This window comes from Microcebus murinus, chromosome 2 (assembly GCF_040939455.1).
Source record: "Microcebus murinus isolate Inina chromosome 2, M.murinus_Inina_mat1.0, whole genome shotgun sequence".
Lineage (NCBI taxonomy): Eukaryota > Metazoa > Chordata > Mammalia > Primates > Cheirogaleidae > Microcebus > Microcebus murinus.
This window is the reverse complement of record NC_134105.1, coordinates 80,726,598-80,749,341: the sequence shown is the minus strand read 5'-3', so window position 1 is coordinate 80,749,341 and position 22,744 is coordinate 80,726,598. Positions and strand designations below refer to the sequence as shown.

Sequence of the window (22,744 nt, the reverse complement as noted above, 5' to 3'; positions counted from 1 at the left end):
GTACCACCATGCCCGGCTAATATATATATTTTAGTTGGCCAATTAATTTCTTTCTACTTTGAGTAGAGATGGAGTCTCGCTCTTGCTCAGGCTGGTTTCAAACTCCTGACCTCGAGCGATCCACCAGCCTCAGTCTGCCAGAGTGCTAGAATTACAGGTGTGAGCCACCATGCCCGGCCTGTAACTGTACTTTTCATGGCTACCAAAGACTTTTCAATCAATGTGTTAAATAGCTTTTAATAACAATATTGTCCACTCCCTGCAATTCCCAGGTTGCCTTCACTGTACCAGTGACACTGACTACTCATTCCTTGCCTCTTGGAACTACCTGCTCTTTTCCTTGGTCCTGTTCTCCTAATCTTTATACCTGCACTACTCAATAGACTTCCTCTGATGATGGAAATGTTCTCTATCTTTGCTATCCAATAGGGAGAGCACTATTTATATGTGGCTATTGAGCACTTGAAATGTAGGGAGTGTGACTAAGAAACTGAAATTTCAATTTTTTAAAATTTTAATTAATTAAATTTAAATAGCTACATTTGATTTGTGGTTACCCTATTGGACAGCATAATTCTACAGCATAGTTATACCAATCCCCTCTAGTCTGGAGAGTTGATTCACAGAAGCACCGACATCTCTTCTGAGTTCAAGTGTAAGAGTTCTATTGCTGCTATTCCGAAGCTTGTTATCTCCTTAAAGCTAATGGGACCAAAATTTACTCATTCCTGTTGAAAACATAGCTTTTATATCTATTAAAAATCACCATTCAAACATAAATTTCCTTGATCTCCATTCCCTATGATATTTATTAGTCTCAAACTCATACTGATTCTTCTCTTTTAACAACTCTTCCATCCTACTCTGAAATATTCCAACCCTACTAACTGGCCAGTTTAGGCCCCCATTATACTCTCCATTCCTTCTGTTTTTCTCCCCACTAATCTGCCTTGCACACCAACAGGATTCCTCTGATATGCCTCTCTGTCTTCCATATCTCCAGTAAGGCCTTCAAGCCAAAAGCCATCAAGTCTAAACTCCTACCTCAATACTGAAGACCACATATAAACTGGTACAATCTGTATTTTCTAATTTCATCTTTTACTACATCTTTTGTCAATCCTTTGTTCCAAAGTTTATTACCATTTCTTAATTTATCTTGTGCTTATCCACAGCTGCACACCTGTATTTTTTTTTTAACCATCCTTTTTCTATAATGCTTTTTCTGGTGCTTCAGACCTACTGAAAGACAATAGTGAAAAAAGTTTTAAAGAGTTTTGATTCTGGCTCTGCCACTACTAGATCTGTGATCTTAAGCAACTTAGTTACCCTTTCTGAGTTTTAATTCTTCTTCTGTAAGATAGGAAGGATAATACTTACCTTAAACAGGTATTACATGAGATAATAAAGGATAAGCACTGAGGGGTGTGCCTGGCATATAAGTATTTAATAAGTATTCAACATGCAGATTTCATGATAACTATTATCTTTCAAAACCTAATTTAAATCCAACCTCCTTCCTGAAGGTTTCCCAAAAGTGATCTGTACTTACACTTTATAAAATCAGTTGACAACATGTCATTTGTTTTTCCTGATCTTAAACTATGTTTAAATTTTGCTGATTAGGCACTAGAAATGGAAAGAGCAGTGAAATACAGCTGTTGCCTTCGACAAACTCAAGTTGTAGGTATAAAACAGACATATAAACAAGCATTTAAGTAACCTGGGGCCAGGTATGGTGGCTCATGCCTGTAATCCTTAGTACTCTGGAGGCCAAGGTGGGAGGATTGCTTTAGCCCAGCAGTTTGAGGTTGCAGTGAGCTATGATGATGCCACTGCATTCTACCTAGGGCAACAGAGCAAGACTCTGTCTCAACCCCCCCCCCCAAATATATATATATATTTGGTAACCAGGAAAAGATACATACAAAGTACTATGGTAGCACAGAAGAAGGAAAAATACTATGCCTGGAATGTTAGGAAGGTATTCAGGTAGAGGTAACACCTCAATTGAGTCTTAAAAAATGAATAGGAGTTAGCTAGTAAGAAGTCATTGTAGGCACAAGAGGATGCATAAACACACAGATGGGTAAAATAACCTCTACAAGCAGTTCAGTTTTAGAAATTCAGATTGTGAAGTGAGGAGCAGCAGAAATGAGCCTGGAGCTGTAGGTGCATTATGGAAGGGTCAGTGTGTTATGCTAAGCATTCTGGGCTTTGTCCTATAGGTCATTGTTCCTTTTTTTTTTTTTTTTTTTTTTTTTGAGACAGAGTCTTACTCTGTCACCCAGGTTACAGTGCCATGGCATTAGCCTAACTCACAGCAACCTCAAATTCCTGGGCTCAAGCGATCCTCCTGCCCCTGCCTCCCAAGTAGCTAGGACTACAGGTACAAGCCACCACACTTGGCTAATTTTTTGTTTCTATTAGTAGTTGCCCAGCTAATTTTTTTCTATTTTTAGTAGAAATGGGGTCTCCCTCTTGCTCAGGCTGGTCTCAAACTCCTGAGCTCAAGCAATCCACCCAAATCAGCCTCTCTTCAGTTATTTGCCTGTTACTTTCATGGTTTTGTCAAACCTATGTTCCACCTTAACTATTAATTACTTGACTTTTTTTTTTTTTTTTTTTTTTTTTGAGACAGAGTCTCGCTTTGTTGTCCAGGCTAGAGTGAGTGCCGTGGCGTTAGCCTAGCTCACAGCAACCTCAAACTCCTAGGCTCGAGCGATCCTTCTGCCTCAGCCTCCCGAGTAGCTGGGACTACAGGCATGCGCCACCATGCCTGGCTAATTTTTTATATATATATCAGTTGGCCAATTAATTTCTTTCTATTTATAGTAGAGACGGGGTCTCGCTCTTGCTCAGACTGGTTTTGAACTCCTGACCTTGAGCAATCCGCCCGTCTCAGCCTCCCAAGAGCTAGGATTACAGGCGTGAGCCACCGTGCCCGACCAATTACTTGACATATTAATTTAAGATACCTCACTTTTTGAAATAATACCTACTTTAGCTTATCCTAAGCAATATTTATAAAAATCAGTTTGATATGCTTTTTATACTATTATAATACCCATTTAAAATAAATAAATATTAAAAATATTTATTCAAAATATACATACCACACTCCAGGGGAAGTTATGGGGACCTCTCAATGGCAGGAATGTGATATGATTGGATTTGTTTTTAGACAGACCACAGTGGTAACTAAGTAGAGGCTGGACTTTGGGGGATGGGTAAAACTGAAGTAGAAATAATGTTAGGAGGAAAAGATAACATGACAAACAAGGAAGGATGAACTGGGGAAGTGATAGCAGAGAGACAGACAAGGACAAAATCAGGAAGTTTTAGAAGGCAGGATCAGTAAGGACTTAGTTATTGATTAGATATACAAGTAGAAGAAAGAATCTAGGATAGCTCCCACTTTGAGTAAATAATGATTGGAAAAATAGTAACAAGAATAAGTTCTATAGGGAAGAGATAAAGTTTAATTTTAGTTATGCTGAGTTTATAAGGCCTATTGAACAACCAAGTGAAGATATCCAAGAGACTTTTAGATACACTAATCTGAAAGTACAAGTGATAACCAGAGCTGGTGACACAAACTGAGGAATTGTCAGCATATGTGCTAATAAAAACCTCCAACATGGATGAAATCTCCAAAAATAAGGACACAAATTAGAAAATAATAGCAGGCCTACAAACAACCACAATATCTAAAGGAGTATCAAGGAAAATGAGCCCAAGAAGGAAACCAATAAGGAATCATTAGAAACATATAAGAACCAGGAAAGAATGGTATCAGTGTAGTTAACAGACAATAAAAGACTAATAATTTTTTTTTTTTTTTTTGAGACAGAGTCTCGCTTTGTTGTCCAGGCTAGAGTGAGTGCCGTGGCATCAGCCTAGCTCACAGCAACCTCAAACTCCTGGGCTCGAGCGATCCTTCTGCCTCAGCCTCCCGAGTAGCTGGGACTACAGGCATGAGCCACCATGCCCGGCTAATTTTTTATATATATATCAGTTGGCCAATTAATTTCTTTCTATTTATAGTAGAGACGGGGTCTTGCTCTTGCTCAGGCTGGTTTTGAACTCCTGACCTTGAGCAATCCGCCCGCCTCGGCCTCCCAAGAGCTAGGAAGGACTAATAATTTTAATTGCTACAGATATCCAATAAAATCAGCTTTGTTTAGTATGCAGTGTCTTATTTCCCCAACTAGACTGTTCATTTCTTTAGATAATATGATTTTATTTTTTTTAATTTCCTTGTGACACAGTTCCAATGTAGTGTCTCACACAAAGGAAACCCCTAAAATATATCTGTCAGTTGTAAGGAATAAGCATTTATTTGCTTCAACAAATAATAGGTTCTCCATACAAAATAAATAAGATTTTGAAACTGATAAAAAACAAAAGATATACTCATCTTGAATAGTTACCTGTACAAAAGCAACTCCAGTCATCAAAATTACTAGGGAGAGCCACTGGTACACACCTAATTTTTTACCAAGCATAGATACAGAAAATAATGCTGTTGTAAGAATTTTCAACTGATACGTGACCTAAAAAAGAAAACAGCAATATTATTGTTTGTTTATATGTTTTTTAAATTTTTAATTATTATGGGTACATAGTAGGTGTATATCTTTATAGGGTACTTGAGACGTTTCGATACAGGCATACAACGTGAATTAATCATATCAAGGTCATTTGAATATCCATCACATCACGCATTTAACATTTCTTTGCATTTAACATTTCAATTTCACTTTAAAGTATATCCTAATTTATTGTTGATTACAACCACTTTGTTGTGCTATCAAATATTGTTCATTTTACCTAACTGTATTTTTGCACCTATTAACCATCCCCACTTTATCCCCCGCTCCCTGCTACCTTTCCCAGCCTCTGGTAACCATTACTCTACTCTCTGTTTCCATGACATCAGTTGTTTTTAATATTTATCTCCCACATGAGTGAGAACATGAAAGATTTGTCTTTTTGTTTTTGAGACAGAGTCTCACTTTGTTGGCCAGGCTAGATTGAGTGCTGTGGCATCAGCCTAGCTCACAGCACCTCAAACTCCTGGGCTCAAGCAATCCTGCTGCCTCAGCCTCCCAAGTAGCTGGGACTACAGGCATGCGCCACCATGCCCGGCTAATTTTTTCTATATATATTAGTTGGCCAATTAATTTCTTTCTATTTATAGTAGAGGTGGGGTCTTGCTCTTGCTCAGGCTGGTTTCGAACTCCTGACCTCGAGCAATCCGCCCGCCTCAGCCTCCCAGAGTGCTGGGATTACAGGCGTGAGTCACCATGCCCAGCCAAGATTTGTCTTTCTGTGCTTGGCTTATTTCACTTAATATGATATTCTCCAATTCCACCCACGTTGTTTCAAATGGCAGGGTTCCATTCTTTTTGTGTCTAATATTCCATTGTGTATATGTACCACAATTTCCTTATCCATTCATCCATTGATGGACACTAGGTTGATTCCATATCTTGGCTGTTGTGAATAGTGCTGCAGTATGTTTGTATGTTTCTTAAAAGGACTATTAAAATGTATTTTAAAGATCATAGGGGTGTGTTTAGTGGGTTGTACATGGCCAGGAACTGGGATCTAACCCTCCAGTCAATGCTAGTCTTAGGAATTCCTACCAGGTACCAGGGATCTTTGGACGCTTGAACCCAAGAGTTTGAGTCCCGGCTGGGTAACATAGCAAGACCCTAAAAAAAAGTCAATAGTGTCATAATTGAGAAAAACTGCTCACAGAACATTATGCAGTGAACTTGGCAAAATGAAGTCAAATAAAGGGAGAGATGGATTCCAACACAATAATAGTTGGAGACTTCAACACCACACTCTCTGCATTAAAAAGATCATCTAGACAGAAAATCAAGAAAGAAACACTGGATTTAAACTGCACATTAGATCAAATGGACCTATCAGACATTTACAGAATATTTCATCCAACAGTTGCAGAGTACACATTCTCCTCATCAGCAAATGGAACATTCTCCACAAGAGACCATGTGTATATGTTAGGATACAAAACAATTCTTTAAAAATTGAAATCATATCAAGTATCTTCTCAGACTACAAGGAAATGAAAGTAGAAATAAATAACAAGGGCCTTTGGAAACTCTTCTAATACAGGGAAGTAAAAAAACAGGCTCCTGAACAACCTTTGAGTCAATGAAGAAATTGAGAAGCAACACAAAAAATTTCTTCAAACAAATGAAAATGGAAACACAAAATGCCAAAACCTATGGGATACAGAAAAAACAGTGCTAAATTTAATGCCTATATCAAAAAAGTAGAAAGATTTCAAATAAATAATCTAATGATGTACCTTGAGGAACTAGAAAGGCAATTACAAACTAAACCCAAAATTAATAGAAGGAATGAAATAATAAAGATCCGAGCAGAACTAAATAAAATGGTGACTAAAAAACAATACAAAGAGCCAAGTGCAGTGACTCATGCCTATAATTCCAGCACTTTGGGAGGGCAAGTTGGGAGGACTGCTGGAGACCAGGAGTTTAAGACCAGCCTGGGAAATATACTGAGACCCTGTCTCTACAAAAAAATAATTCAAAAATTAGCTGGGCATGGTGATGAATATCTACAATCCCAGCTCCTCAGGAGGCTGAGGTTGGAGGATCCTTGAGCATGGGAGGTCAAGGTTGTAGTGAGCTATCTTAGCACCACAGCATTCTAGTCTGGACAACACAGTGAGACTTTGTCTCAAAAAAAAGGAAAAAAAAAAACAATAGAAAGGATCAATGAAATGAAAAGTTGGTTTTTTGAAAAGATAAACAAAAATCAACAAACCATTAGTCAGACTAACCACGAAAAAAAGAGAGAAGACCCAAATAAAATCAGAAATGAAAAAGGAGACATAACAACTGAAACCACAGAAATACAAAGGACCATTAGAGACTGTTATGAGCTACACTAATAAACTGGAAAATCTAGAGGAAATGGATAAATTCTTGGACACAACCTACCAAAATTGAGCCATGAAGAAATAGAAAACCTGAATAGACCAATAATGAGTAATGAGATTGAATCATTAATAAAAAGTCTCCCAAAAAAGAAAAGTTCAGGACTAGATGGCTTTACTGTTGAATTCTACCAAGCCTATGAAGAAGAATGAAAATCAATTCCTCTCAAACTATTCCAAAATACTGAAGAGCAGAGAATTTTTCCTAATTCAGTTTACAAGGCCTGCATAACCCTGAAATCAAAACCAGACAAGGACACAACAAAAAAAAGAAAATTACCGTTGAATATCCCTAATAAGCATAGACGCAAAAATCCTCAACAAAATAGTAGCCAGGGGAATCCAATAGTGCATCAAAAAGATTATTCACTGTGATTAACTGGGATTTATCCCATGGATGCAAGGATGAGTTAACATATGCAAATCTATAGATGCGATACATCACATCAACAGAATGAAGGACAAAAACCATATGATCATCTCAGTAGATGCAAAAAGCATTTGATAAAATTTAAAACATCCTTCATGATAAAAACTCTCAACAAATTAGGCATAGAAGGAGCATATCTCAACATAATAAAGGCCACATAGACAAACTCACAGCTTACCTCATACTGAATGGGGCACAGCTGAAAGCCTTCCCTCTAAAAACTGTAACAAGACAAGGATGTTCACTTTCATCACTCTTATTAAAAATAGTACTGGAAATCCTAGCCAGAGCAATCAGGCAAGAGAAAGAAATAAAACGCATTCAAATTGGAAAAGATGGAGTCAAACTGTCCATCTTTTCAGACAACATAATTTTATATATAGATAAAACTAAACACTCCACCTAAAAACTCTTAGAACTGATCAATGAAATCAGTTAAGTTGGCACATACAAAAATCAGTAATATTTCTATAAACCAATAACAAGCTAGCTGAAAAAAAAATCAAGAAAATAATACTATTTATAATATAAAAAACTTAGGAATAAATTTAACCAATGAAGTAAAGATTTCTACAAGGAAAACTACGAAACACTGATGAAGGAAATTGAAGAGGACACAAACAAATGGAAACACATCCCATGTTCAGGAATAGAAGAATTAATATTAAAATGACCATACTACCCCCCAAAAATCTACAGATTCAGTGTAATCTCCTTCAAAATACTAATTACATTCTTCACAGAGATAGAAAAAAGTACTCCTAAAATCCATATGGAACCACAAAATATCCTGAATAGCCAAACCAATCCTGAGCAAAAAGAACAAAGCTTAAGGCATTATACTGCTTGACTTCAAAATATAGTACCAAGCTATAGTAACCAAACCAGCATGGTATTGGTATAATAATAGACACAAAGAGCAGTGGAACAGAATTAGAGAACCCCAAAATAAATTCATGTATTTATAGCCAACTGATTTTTGACAAAGGCACCACAAACACACACTGGGAAAAGGACATCCTCTTCAATAAATGGTGCTGGGAAAATTGCATATCAATATGCAAAAGAATGAAACTAGACCCCTATCTCTCACCATACTCAAAAATCAACTCAAAATGGATTAAAGACTTAAGACTCAAAACTGTAAAACTAATAGAAGAAAACAGAGGGGGAAATGTTTTAGAATATTGATCTAGGCTAAGATTTTATGGCTACAACTTCAAAAGCACATGAAAAAAAATATACAAATGGGATTATATTCAACTAAAAAGCTTCTGCAGAAGGAGACATCCACAAAGGAAACAATCCACAAAGTGAAGAGACAACCTGTAGAACAGGAGAAAATATTTGCAACTATTCATCCAACATGGGACCAATATCCAGAATATACAAGGAATGCAAACAACTCAATAGCATAAAAACAAATAATCCAATGGAAAAGCAAGCAAAGGACCTAAATAGACATTTATAAAAAGAAGACATACAAATGGCCAAGAGGTATTTTTTAAAAATGCTCAACATCACTCATTATCAGGGAAATGCAAATCAAAACCACAATAAGATATCATCTCATTAGGATAGCTATTATCAAGGAGACAAAAACAAAAACAAAAACAAAAAAACATGCTGCAGAGGATGCAGAGAAAAGGGAACTCACTGTTGGTGGGAATATAAATTAGTATAGCCACTACGAAAACCAATAAGAAGGTTTCTCAAAAAACTAAAAATAGAACTAACATATGACCCAGCAATCCCACAACTGGGTATTTATCCAAAGGAAAGGAAATCAGTATATCAATGGGATACCTGCACCCTCATGTTTACAGTAGCGCTATTTACAATAACCAAGATAGGGAATCAACCTAAGTGTCTTATCAATGAATGAATGGATATAGAAAATGTGGTATATATACACAATGGAATACCATTCAGCCAAAAGAATAAAATCCTGTTATTTGCAAAAACATGGATAGAACTGGTCATTATGTTAAGTGCAATAAGCCAGGCACAAAAAGACATGTTCTCATTCATATATTGAAGCTAAATCTCATGGAGGTAGAGAGTAGAATGATAGTTACCAGAGGCTAGGAAGGAAACAGGAAGGAGGGATGAAGAGAGTTTGGTTAATGAATACAAACATACAGTTAGATAGAAAGAATTAGTTCCAGGGGGATGGGACCAGCCTGTACTAGAGGCAGACCTTGCCGCTCCCTCAAAAAAAGAAAAAGAAAAAATAAAGAAAGAATAAGTTCTAGTGTTTGACAGCACAGTAGGGGGACTATAGTTAATAATCATTCATTATTTATAAAAACTATAAATTCTAAAATAGCTAGAAGATTTGAAATGTTCCCAATATAAAGAAATGATAAATGTTTGAGGTAATGGATATCCTCAGCACCCTGATTTGAACATTACACATTGTATGCATGTATCAAAATATCACATGTATCCCATAAATATGTACACATATTACGTATCAATAAAATTTTTTTAAAGAAAGATGTATATTTTAAGTACCTGATAAGTAGCTGCATCTAGATTTGACAGTGCCACATAGAGTAAATTGTTCTGAAGAGTATATATGCCTGATGGAATAGCAAGTTTAAGTGTTTCCATAGGTTTATTAAGTATTTCATCATGTAGTACCCGATTCAGTGCTCTTAGACTACATTCTAGGAAAAAACATTAAATGGGAAAAATCAGTAATTAAGTAACTCTGAATAAGTTGCATATCCTCTCTCTCAAGGATTTGGTTTTCTCACCTGTGTAAAAAGGAAACTGAGCTACATGGTAAGATATGTTTAAGTCTAAAATATACCTTTATGATGCTAATTTTTCCAATGTTAAATATTGTAAGATAGCATATTAAAAAATAAGAGCATTATCCCCATATTCTTTCATTCTGATATATAATCAAATCGATTATATGCATTTATATACATATATACACACTCACATGTATATATATTTATGATAACCAAAAGCTCAAAGTATTAATTTATCAACAAGATATTCTTACTTTATTGTAACATTATAAAAACGTATATTTTGTATATTCCAAATATCATCATCCATTCATACCACTTAATAATTGTGAGATTTTTAATGATAAAAATAGGTAAATCAATTAGGGAGTAAGTTTGGTTGGTTAGTTAATTCCAACTAACACGAACTCAACCCCACAGGGACTTGTCTGACATATCATGAGTCCAGATCTAAAACTTCTACAACAGCTCTGGGATCCAGGTTTTCTGTCTATAGGCATATTTCATTTAATCATACTTTACTTTCTTGTGCTTTGCAGATATTGCATTATTTACAAATTGGAAGTTTGTGGCAAACCTGCATTGAGCAAGTTGCAGAAGGTGCCCACAGTGCCCAGCTGCGAAGAGAAGGACAAAGTCCTTTGGGGCAAAGGATTCTGAGAGGAGAAGGGAGGTGGATCTTGGAAGTAAATAAACCCACTCTTAAAAATGACTGTCACTGACTTGAAAGAAACCAGATTAGCTCTGTCACAAGCTGCCAACCAGTAGTCTGGAAGAAAGCTTGTTTTTCTTCCACTTCTCCCACCCTGAGATCTCAGGGGTAAAGGGAACCCAAAGTGGTGCCCTCCCCTTCCTGGTTGCATGGATCCCTAACACTACCTTTTAAAGGCCTTCCAATATCTTTGTTGGAAACCTTCCAACCACTGCAGCCCACTCTGGTGATGGAAAGGCTGAAATTAATATACTAGGTTTAGTTGAATCATCAAATAGTAGAGCAGAATTTATATCTTTCCTGTTAACACAATACTGCTATAAATTAAGCCTATGTCTCTTTATATTGCAAATGATTAAGAGTTTGTCCAGGCCAGGTGTGGTAGCTCACACCTGTAATCCTAGCACTCTGGGAGGCCCAGGCGGGTGGATCGCTAAAGGTCAGGAGTTCGAAACCATCCTGAGCAAGAGCTAGATCCCGTCTCTACTAAAAAAAAAAAAAAAATAGATATTAATTGGCCAACTAAAAATATATATAGAAATAATTAGTTGGGCATGGTGGCACATGCCTGTAGTCTGAGCTACTCAGGAGGCTGAGGCAGAAGGAGCACTTGAGCCCAGGAGTTTGAAGTTGCTGTGAGCTAAGCTGACACCACAGCACTCTAGCCTGGGCAACAGAGTGAGACTCTGTCTCAAAAAAAAAAAAATAAAATAAAAATAAAAGAGTTTGTCCAAGACAAACATATTTAGAAAAAAGAGTGAGCATAAAAATAAAATTAAATAACTGTGTTGGAGTAGAATAACTGACTTTAAAATTTTCTGCAATATAATCTTGAGAAAATTCTTAGATTATAAAATATATATTAGATAATGAATGCCCTATTTTTTTAAACTAAAATGTACCTGATTTATTCCTGAATAATAATAGGCACTATTCTAAGATCCTTTTATATACAATACTATATATATATATATATATATATGTATATATATATAGGTTTTTTACCTTCATACTTTTTATCTAGTGTCTATATGATTATCCTAACAAAGTCACCAAATGACTGCTGCACCTCTGGTTCTGGTTTCAGGCAGCAGAAGGAAGAAGAGGAAACTGGCAGTCATCTTGGCTCTGATTGAACAGGACTATGTTGCATAGCTACCCCTAGCTGCAAGGAAGCTGGGTCTTTTCCTGTATTTCCTCCATATTAGAGACAGGAAAGGGAGAAAGAGATTAGAAATGGATTTTGAATTTGCCAACCTATAGTATCAGTCACAGAAAATGCCCAAAGAATTTTAAGAGATATATAAACCCCTTAAGAAAAAAATCCCAACGAACCCTACCACTTTACCAACAATGACACCTTGTTGATGATTTTCCCTCCCAAAATAAAATGGGAAAACTTTGATTATGAAAAGTCTTTTGAAATGAAAAAAACATTAAAGATTGAAACCTGGTATCTACCATCTCCCCATTCAAAAATAATAGTCAAAAAATTGTTAACTAAAAGTCACCAAACATTTTTTCTTAGTTTTACTAGGAAAAAAATCTCAAATATTGACACATTTTTAAAAATTTTAAATAATGAATGCTATCACATATTTTTCTTACTTGCACTTAGGGAAGGTCTGTTTCACATTCCTGCCAATTCCTGGTATTGTTAAGACTTTTTATTTTTGCCAATCTGAGGGCAATTTCTGTCTCTTGGTTTTAATGGATTTCCCTGATTGCCAGTGAGGTTGAGCATCTTATACATTTATTGACTGTTCATGTTTCCTCTTCCATGAAAACTTTCTCAGTTTTTCTATTATGTTTTCATGGTTTTCTATCTTGCTGGTGACTCCTTTCCAGTCTTCTTTTGCTGATTCCTCCTTCTGAATCTGACCTCTAAATATTGGGAATGTGACAGAGCTCAGTCTGATCTTTTCTAATATATACTATATTTATATCCTTTTACTCCTTTTCTACTGAGTTGTCTTTTTCTTGAGTTTTAGAAATTCTTTGTAATTCTGGCTATTAAATATTGGTGGTTCCATGTGACATAAATCTTTTCTCAATCTGTGGCTTATCTTCTCACTTGGTTTGATTTATAGATGTTTCTCATTTTAATGTACCCCAAATTATCTATTTTTTCCTTTATGGCCTTATTTGTGCCTCTTTTGTTGTTGTTATAGTCCATCTGCCTGCCTGCCTGCCTTCCCTCCTTCCTTTTTTCCTTTATTTATTTTAGGAGACAGGGTCTTTCTCTGTCACTCAGGCTGGAACTCCTGGGCTCAAGTGATCCTCCCACCTCAGCTTTCTGATCTGGCTTTATTAGACTGCAAAGCCTTCCGATGGAATAGGCCCCTAGACCTCTGGGAAGTAAACAAAATCTTAGCTGGGGTGTTGTGCTCACTTGAATGACATCCTGCCTGAGTCAATATGCAGTGACAATCCTGGTAGGATCCAGGCATCACCCCAGTCCCTTCTCCTCCTGGGTATATGAAGTGGCACAGCACCAGGCTTTGGAAGTCACTGCTGACTGCCTGGAAGCCTTTCACTAAGCCCTGACCTTTCACCAAACACTTAATAATTGTTCTGGGCTACTGAGTTTGCAATGCACTTGACATTTATTGTTTATTCTCACACCCATCCCATGAGACAGGTAGGACTTTCCATTTTGCAGATGTGAAAACCAGTGAGACTCGATAACCTACCCAAGGACAGGGAGTTGATAACTGACAGAACCCGACTTCTGACTCCAAATCGTTTACTCCCCCTCCCACACCTTTGTCTTCCAATTTCAGAGTGTACTGTCTGGGTGACTTGGCACAGCTTCCTCTAAGAACTGGCTCTTAACAGAAACTTCTGGCCATTATCTGACTGAATGTCATACACAAGCCCAGTAAGAACTTGCACTAAAAGCCTTTTTTCTAAACCTGGTTACCTGCCTCATGAATTTCTTTCTCCTTAAAGACAAGATCCCAGGGGCCCTGGCAAACTCTCCGGGTGCCTGATACCTTCTTCAGCCTTACCCATACCCTAAGTCTTCCTGCCAGAGATCTAGGCAGTTCAGGGTCACCCAGAGCCCTGGCTCCCATTTGTTAGCTTGAGTGTGTCCAGCATCCCAAACACCTGTGAGAAACACTCTCTGTTTAGGATGCATCCCATAGTGCAGGGTGAGGTAGAAGGTCTCCTTCCCACTGTACTGCTATATATGCATGAACAGCTCCTGAGCTGTTCCTCAGTTCTGTCAGGGGACTCACATTTGCCACAGGACAGTATGTGTCCTACTGCCAGCCCCAGAAGGTTAGTTGAGCCACCTGCAGCATGGTGCCAGACTCATTCACATACAGGATTCCCACCAGTCTCCAGAAGAGATAGCTCATCCAGCAGAGCATAGCCAGAAAGAGGCCAGCTATCCTGCTCATGAGGCACGGGGAGTTGAGAGTCATGAGGCCCTGAGCGCCAGTAGAAACCTGGTGGCAAGGCCACCACTGTCAGTGGCAGTCTGTGCCTTCTTCAGCTAAAAGATGTACCCAAAGACTCTGAGGATATCAAAACTATAGACCATCTGGAATTTTTCAATCTCTGTGCCTTGTGATTTCTCCTTTGAGGTGGCTGACATGCTCCCCACCCACTCATAGGATTCTCCCGCCCATTGCAGCACCACAGCCCATGAAGAGGCCTCCCCTCATGCAGCTGGGCCCTACAACCTCAGCACAGCTCAGAGGAGAGCATCAATGGCTCTGCTGCCTAATGCCAGAAGTCTTATTTGTGCCTTTTAAATCTTATTTGAAATCATTCATAGTACCAGGGTCATAAGTTTTACTTTTTAAATGTCAATTTTTAATCCACCTGGAATTTATTTTTGTGCATGGTATATTTATTTGTGCTTTAATTCACTGAATGTTGGTTTTGCTGCATCTCTCTACAATGCAACTATTTGTGTCAAAGATATCTTTAGCTCTACAATGTTAAATGCAGTGGATACTTCTCTCGTCTACACCTAAAAAGCAAAAACAATACTTTCTCAGTTTTCCTATTATGTTTTCATGGTTTTCTTTCTATCTTGCCGGTGACTCCTTTCCAGTCTTTTTTTGTTGATTCCTCCTTCTAAATCTGACCTCTAAATATTGGGAATGTGGCAGAGCTCAGTCTGATCTTCTTTTCTAATATATACTAGGTTATCTCATCCAATGCTTAACTTTAAAATGATAAATCTTTGATTTCCATATTCATAGACTCTATTGACATCTCAGTTGGGATGTTTTATAGGTGTCTGAAATTTAATAAGGTCCAAAGAGAAGCCTTAATTTTCTCCTGAATCTATCTTTCCTATATCATTCATTGCAGTACTCATTTTCCCAGTAATTTAACCTAAAAATCCAGGAGTTATTCCTCAAACTGGATTCCTCCTTTTTCCTGATCTTAGCATATCCAATCTATTAGCAAATAATGTCAGATGTAGTTCAAAAGAAAACATACAAATAGCCAATAAGCACAAGAAAAGTTATTTTCATTAGTCATAGAGAAACACAAGTCAAAACCACAATGAGACACTACTTTACAACTGTCAGAATGGCTATAATTTTTTAAAAAAAATGAAAAACAAGTGTTGGTGAGGAATGAGAAATTATAACATTTGTACATTGTTGGCAGGAATGTAAAATGGTCCAGTTGCTGTGGAAAATACTTTGATGGTTCTACAGAAAGTTAAACATAGAATTATCAGACCTGGCAATTCCATACCTATATATACCCAAAAGAAATGAAAGTAGGCACTCAACAGATACTTATACATCTACTGCAGCACTACTCATTGTTCATGCCAGTATTATTCACAATAGCCAAAAGGTGGAAACAACCCAAGCGTCCAACTACATATGAATGGATAAACAAAATATGGTATATCCATACAATGGAATACTATTCAGCCATAAAAAGGAATAAAGTTCTGATACATGTTACAACATGGGCTGAAAACATTATGCTAAATGAAATAAGCCAGACCTAAAAGGACAAACATATGATTCTACCTATACAAAATATTTAGAATATATAAATTCATAGAGACAGAAAGTAAATTACAGGTTACTGGGAGCTGAGGGTAAGGAAGGATGAAGAGTTATTACTTAATAGTTACAGAGTTTTTGTTTGAGGTGATGAAAATGTTTTGGAAACAGTGGTACAAACAATATCCTGAATGTAATTAATGTCAATGAATTATACACTAATAACAGTGAAAATGTCAAATTTTATGTTATATATATACATTTTACCACAATTTAAAAAGTTTAAAAATGGAATACATCAAAGCATCATTAAATTGTACACTTTAAATGTGTGAATTATATGGTTTGTGAATTATATCTCAATGAAACTATTTTAAAAACTATATAAAAGTAGTCACTATTGGACTAATCAATAAGCAAATAAAATAGAAAGCCTTTACTTCAGCAAAGAATTATTGTTTACCTCTAAAGTTCTAACAGTCACATAATTATAAAATTTACTCTAATTCTCAAATTATTATAAATGCAAGAAACTATGTTTCATAAATACAGCATTAAGTAAAAGACATGAATCATGATACAGATTAAGATAAAATGCCTTTATTACTAGATTTAAACTGTCTTAATAAATTTTTTAGAATACCAAAATGTCCTTAATACTAGAGCATTGGATAATGCAAGAGTTCAAATGTATAGTTATCAATATACATTTACGTATATATGTAAACTAAATAAATTACATTGATTAAAAACAAAAAACCTAGATACCTACTGCTGTCTTTGTAGACTAACAAAATACAGGCCATTATCTTCAAAAGTTCAGCAACAACCACTGCTGTAGAAGATAGATAACGAGGTCCCTCCTCTTTTAAAGTCCTAGAATAACGCATGGTTAGAACCAAACTGGTAGTCTGAAAGACCAAAATTCCCAAGGAAAGGTATTTTAGGTTGGTAGACATTGTTTTATCTTCATTTGCCTGAAAAACAAAATAAACAGGGCAAATAAATAAAATTGCAACACAAAGAAATTATTAATAGTATATTAAAAACCACCAACTTCCAGACAAGGATATGCACATTCCTCCCAGTTTTTCCTGCTAATTCCAACCAAAAACCTTGTACCAAAGACCAAAAGCAACTACCAGAACACTTTGAAATGTGAAGAAAGTAAGACAAACTGGCTGAGACCTCAGGTCTTGAGCAATGTCTAGGTAATGAATTCCCTGAAGATTTTTTGCCACCATGGGTGCTACAACAACTCACAACCTGGAACTGTCAAGAGGCATAGAACAACAACAGCAGCAAAAAAATCCCCAAGAAAAATCTACTCTCTCTAACCAAAGGACTGGGAAGACAGCAGTCCTACAGGACGAAATCCTTTCAGTTGGATACTGTGTAAGCTGTGGGATGACGTCCTGGTGACCATCCTTGTAGCAAATGAGAGTAGAGATGATGGTCCTCCCTCCACCCCCCCCCCCAGGGGTTGCAGCACAGGAACTATGGGACCATTCCTGTCCTATACAAGGTGAATGTCAGTAAGAGGCATTACCTTTCCTCCCTCCCCAGTGGCTGTCTATTAACACAGATGATTTAAGAAGGAACCAGAGTCTCATAATAGAATACTCAAAATGTCCAGGATACAACCCAAAATGAGTATACTCATCATACCGCAAAACCAGAAAAAATCTCAACGTGGATGTGTAAGGACAATCAATAGACAACAACGCAGAAATGACACAGATGTTGGAATTATAAGAGAAGAATTTCAAAGAAGCTATCTTAAATATGCAGCAACAGGTTGAGTGCAGTGGCTCACACCTGTAATCCTAGCACTCTGGGAGGCCAAGGCAGGGAGATTAATTGAGGTCAGGAGATTGAGACTAGCCTGAACAAGAGCAAGACCCTGTCTCTACAACAAACAGAAAATTTTAGATGGGCACGGTAGCTTGTGCCTATAGTCCCAGACTTGGAAGGCTGAGGCAGGAGGATCACTTGAGCCCAGGAACATGTGGTTGCAGTGAGCTATGATCACAACAGCACACTCTATCACTGCATTCCAGGCAACAAAGCAAGACCCTGTCTCGAAACAAAAAAACAAACAAACATCCCCAGCAACAACATTATAAACATGCAAAATAATTTTTAGACTCATATAGAAGTTGAAAAATACTACAGAAGTTCTCATGTACCCTTTGCCCAGCTTCCTCCAATAATAATAGTCACAAAGTCTGTATCTTTTCCCTCAAATAATTCAGTATTACTCCAACAGACACATATATGAAGATACAAATAGGTTAAAAAATAAAAGTATGGGAAAAGATATATAATGAAAAAATAACTATAAGAAAATTGGAGGGGCCATTATTAATATCAGGCAAAATAGATTACATAAGAATGATTTCTAGCATCAAAGGACATTTCATAGTGATAAAATAGTCAATATCATGGAGAAATGTTAAGGACTTCCAGGTGAAAAAAAAATAGTCAATATCAATATATATCAGGAAAATACAAACATTATAAATATATATGTGCTTTATAACATAGCTTTGAAATACATAAAGCAAAAGCTAACATAACTAAAGACAAAAACAGATAAATCTAGTCATAATTAGATATTTTTAACCTATCTTTCTCAGTAATAAGTAGAATAGACAAAAAAACTCAGTAAGGATATAGAAAATCTGAACACTATCAACCACCATAACTGAATTAGACATAGAGATGCTCTATCCTGATTGTTCTTCAAGGAAGGACTTAATGCAGAGTATGTGGTCAGCTGGCTTCTTCCCCACTCAAGATTACATTCCTTGCCTCAGATTTATCTAAAGATACAATTCAAACCCAAGCAAAATCCCTACTGGTTTTTTCGGTATTAATAGAAACTGGCAAACTGATTTTAAAATTAATATGGAAATACAAAGGACCTAGACAACCAAAACCATTTTGAAAAAGAAAAACAAAGTTCAAAGAGTTCAACTACTGACATTCCATACTAACTAGAAAGTTATAGTAATCAAAACTGATATTGACATAGGACAAAAGTATAGATCAATGGAACAGAATACAGTTTAGAATCAGATCCATATGTCTTAGTTCAGGTTGCTATAACAAAATATCATAGACTGGGTGGCTTATAACCAACAGAGATTTATTTCTTACAGTTCTAGAGACTAGAAGTCTAAGATCAGGGTGCCAGCACAGTAGGTTTCTGGTGAGGCCCCTCTTCTGTGTTTGCAGATGTCAGTCTTCTCATTGTATCCTCGCGTAGTGAGAGAGTTCTCAGGGGTTTCTTTATATAAAGGCACTAATCTCATTCCTGAGGGCTCCACTCTCATTCATGAAGGGGAGGGCTCCATTCTCATGACCTAATTATCTCCCAAAGACCCCACTTCCTAATACCATCACATTGGGAGTTAGGATTTCAACATATGAATGAGGAAGAAGGTAGGATACAAATATTCAGTTCATTACATCATACATATTTGATCAAATGATTTTTAACAAAAGTTCCAAAGAGAAAGGACAGCCTTTTAGGCGTATAGATGTGGAACAATGAGATGTCTGCATTTTTTTAAAACAATGAACCTCTACCCTTAATGGAACATTACAGAGGAAAATATTGCCAATATGTATATCTGACAATATCTTTATATCCATAATATATACAGAACTCTAATAATACAATAAGTAAAAGAAAAACAACCCGAGTTAAAAATAGGCAAAAGATATTTCATTAATAAAGATAAATCAGGGCTAAAAATCAGCACCCTTTCATGATAAAAACTCTCAACAAACTAGGCAGAGACAGAATATATCTCAAGATTATAAAAGCCATTTATGACAAACCCACAGCCAACATCATACCAAATGGGGAAAAGTTGAAAGCATTCTCACTAAGAACTGGAACAAGACAAGGGTGCCCACCATTACCACTTCTAGTCAACACAGTGCTAGAAGTCCTAGCCAGAGCAGTCAGGCAAGAGAAGGAAATAAAGGGTATCCAAATCAGGAAAGAGGAGATCAAACTATTGCTTTTTGCTGACTATATGATCCTATATCTAGAAAACCCCAAAACTCTACCAAGAGACTCCTGGAATTGATAAATAAATTCAGCGAAGTCTCAGGTTACAAAATCAATGTACACAAATCAGTAGTATTCCTATACACCAATAACAGTCAAGCTGAAAGTCAAATCAAAGACTCCATACTATTCACAATAGCTACAAAGAAAATAAAATACCCAGGAATATACTTAACCTAACAGGTAAAAGATCTTTACAAAGAGAACTATGAAACACCGAGGAAAGAAATTGCAGACACACAAATGGAAAAACATACTCATGATCATGGATCAGCAGAATCAACATTGTTAAAATGTCCATACTACCCAAAATGATTTACAGATTCAATGCAATCCCCATCAAAATACCAACATCATATTTCACAGATATAGAAAAAATAATGCTATGCTTAGTGTGGAACCAGAAAAGAGCCGAAATAGCCAAAGCAATCTTAAGCAAAAGGAACAAGTCTGGAGGCATCACATTACCAGACTTCAAACTATACTACAAGGCTATAGTAACCAAAATAGCATGATATGGGCACAAAAATAGAGACATAGACCAAGGGAACACAATAGAGAATGCAGATATAAAACCATCCACATACAGCCAACTGATCTATGACAAAGCAGACAACAATATACACTGTAGAAAAGATACCTTATTCAATAAATGGTGCTGGGAAAATTGGATAGCCACATGCAGAAGAATGAAAAAGGATCCATCTCTCTCACCACTCAGAAAAATTAATTCAAGATGGATAAAAGCATTAAATGTAAGGCATGAAACTATAAGAATTCTAGAAGAAAATGTTGGAAACACTCTTTTAGATATCACCCTAGGCAAAGAATTTATGACTAAGACACCAAAGGCAGTAACAGCAACAACAAAAATAAACAGGATTTGATTAAATTAAAAAGCTTCTGCACAGCTAAGTAAATACTCTGAAGAGCAAATAGATAACCTAAAGAATGGGAGAAAATACCTGCAAGCTATATATCCAATAAAAGGCTAACCAGAATCTACAAAGAACTCAAGCAAATCAGCAAGGAAAAAAGAAGTGGGCGAAAGACACAAACAGAAGCTTTTTAAATAAAGACAGACAAATGGCCAATAAACGTATGAAAAAATACTCAACATCACTAATTATCATCGAAATGCAAACTGAAACCACAATGTGATATCATCTTATCCCAGGCAGAATGGCTTTTATTAAAAAGTCCAACAACAATAGATGCTGGCATGAATGCAGAGAGAAAGAAGTGCTTATACACTGCTAGTGGGACTGCAAATTAGTATAACTTTTATGGAAAACAATATGGAAATTCCTCAAAGAACTAAAAGTAGACCTACCATTTGATCCAGCAATCTCACTACTAAGGATTTACCCAAAGGAAAAGAAGTCATTTTATCAAAAAGACACCTGCACTCAAATGTTTATTGTAGCATAATTCACAATTGCAAAGATATGAAATCAACCCAAGAGCCCATCCATTCATGAGTGGATTAGCAAAATTTGGTATATGTATATTATGGAATACTGCTTGGCCATGAAGAAGGATGAATTAAGGCCCTTAGCAACAATTTGGATGGAACTGGAGACCATTACCCTAAGTGAAGTATTGCAAGAATGGAAAAACAAACACCACATGTACTCACTAACCCATGAGCACACATGTATAAAAAGGCAAGTAAAACTCAGTGAAAATCAAGCACTGGGGAAGGGGGGAGGTGGGGATGGGCAAAAACTTACTTAATAGGTACAAAGAACACTATCTGGGTGATGGGCACACTTATAACCCTGACTCAGGCATAACAAGATTGATACATATAGTGAAAAAGATTTGTACCCCTGTAACATTTTGAAATGAAACAAAGCACTTTGACAATTTTAAAATTACTATTTACAATTATAAAAATATAATTTGAAAATCACTTAAAACTTTTTTAATACTAAAAAATTTAATAGTTAATAAGCATATGAAAAGGCATTCAATACATTAGAGAAATACAAATTAATACTATACATCAATAGATTTCTCAACAGTGCTAGTGGGAAGATAAAGTGGTACAACAAATTTGGTAGTTCCTTATTAAAAGAAAACAACAGCATCACCTTTTCATACAACCTAGCAACTCCACTCTTAGGCATATCCAATAAATTTGAAAAAACATGTTCGTAACAATACTTTGTGCATGAGTACTCATAGGAGCTTTATTTGTAACAGGCAGAAATGAAATAATCCAAATGCCCAACAATAGGCGAATTACTGAACATACAGTGATACATCTATACAATGGAATACTACTCAGCTAGTAAAAAAGGTAGAAAATATTGATATACACTAAAACACTCCAAATAATGTCCAAAAATATAAGCCAAAAAATGTACAAAAATTGTATACTATATCATTCCATTTATATGAAATTCTAGAAAAGACAAAACTAAACTCAAGTGACAGATGCAAACTTACAGTTGCCTGCAGCCAAAGGCTGGGGTTGAGGGTTGACTGCAAAGGTACAGCAAAGGGTTTTTGGTGGTGATGGAAATATTCTGTGTGGTGGTTACATGATTATATGAATATACTGAACTGTACATTTAAAATGAGTACATTTTATTATATGTAAATTAAAACTCAATAAAATTGATTTTTAAAATTAAAAATTTAGGACATACCAAATAGTAGCATTTCTCACCAGGCCTTTCTCAGAACTTTGATTCTGGTTCTGATTTCTTTGGATTAATGCCAAGGACATTCTTTAAGTCAGTTCTTCATCCCAC

At 36.3% G+C, this 22,744-nt stretch overlaps 1 protein-coding gene across 1 annotated transcript in view; it reads right to left on the bottom strand.

Annotated features, from left to right (window-relative positions):
* SLC35A3 (solute carrier family 35 member A3) overlaps positions 1-22,744 on the bottom strand; it is a 52,966-nt gene that overhangs the window by 13,084 nt on the left and 17,138 nt on the right. Inside the window, exons 2-4 of the mRNA XM_012748641.3 lie at positions 16,671-16,875; positions 9,948-10,102; positions 4,434-4,556 (exon numbers count right to left, since the gene is read on the bottom strand). Of these exons, the coding sequence (XP_012604095.1) occupies positions 4,434-4,556; positions 9,948-10,102; positions 16,671-16,857 (465 nt within the window). The 5' untranslated portion in view covers positions 16,858-16,875. The remainder of the gene's footprint in view (positions 1-4,433; positions 4,557-9,947; positions 10,103-16,670; positions 16,876-22,744) is intronic.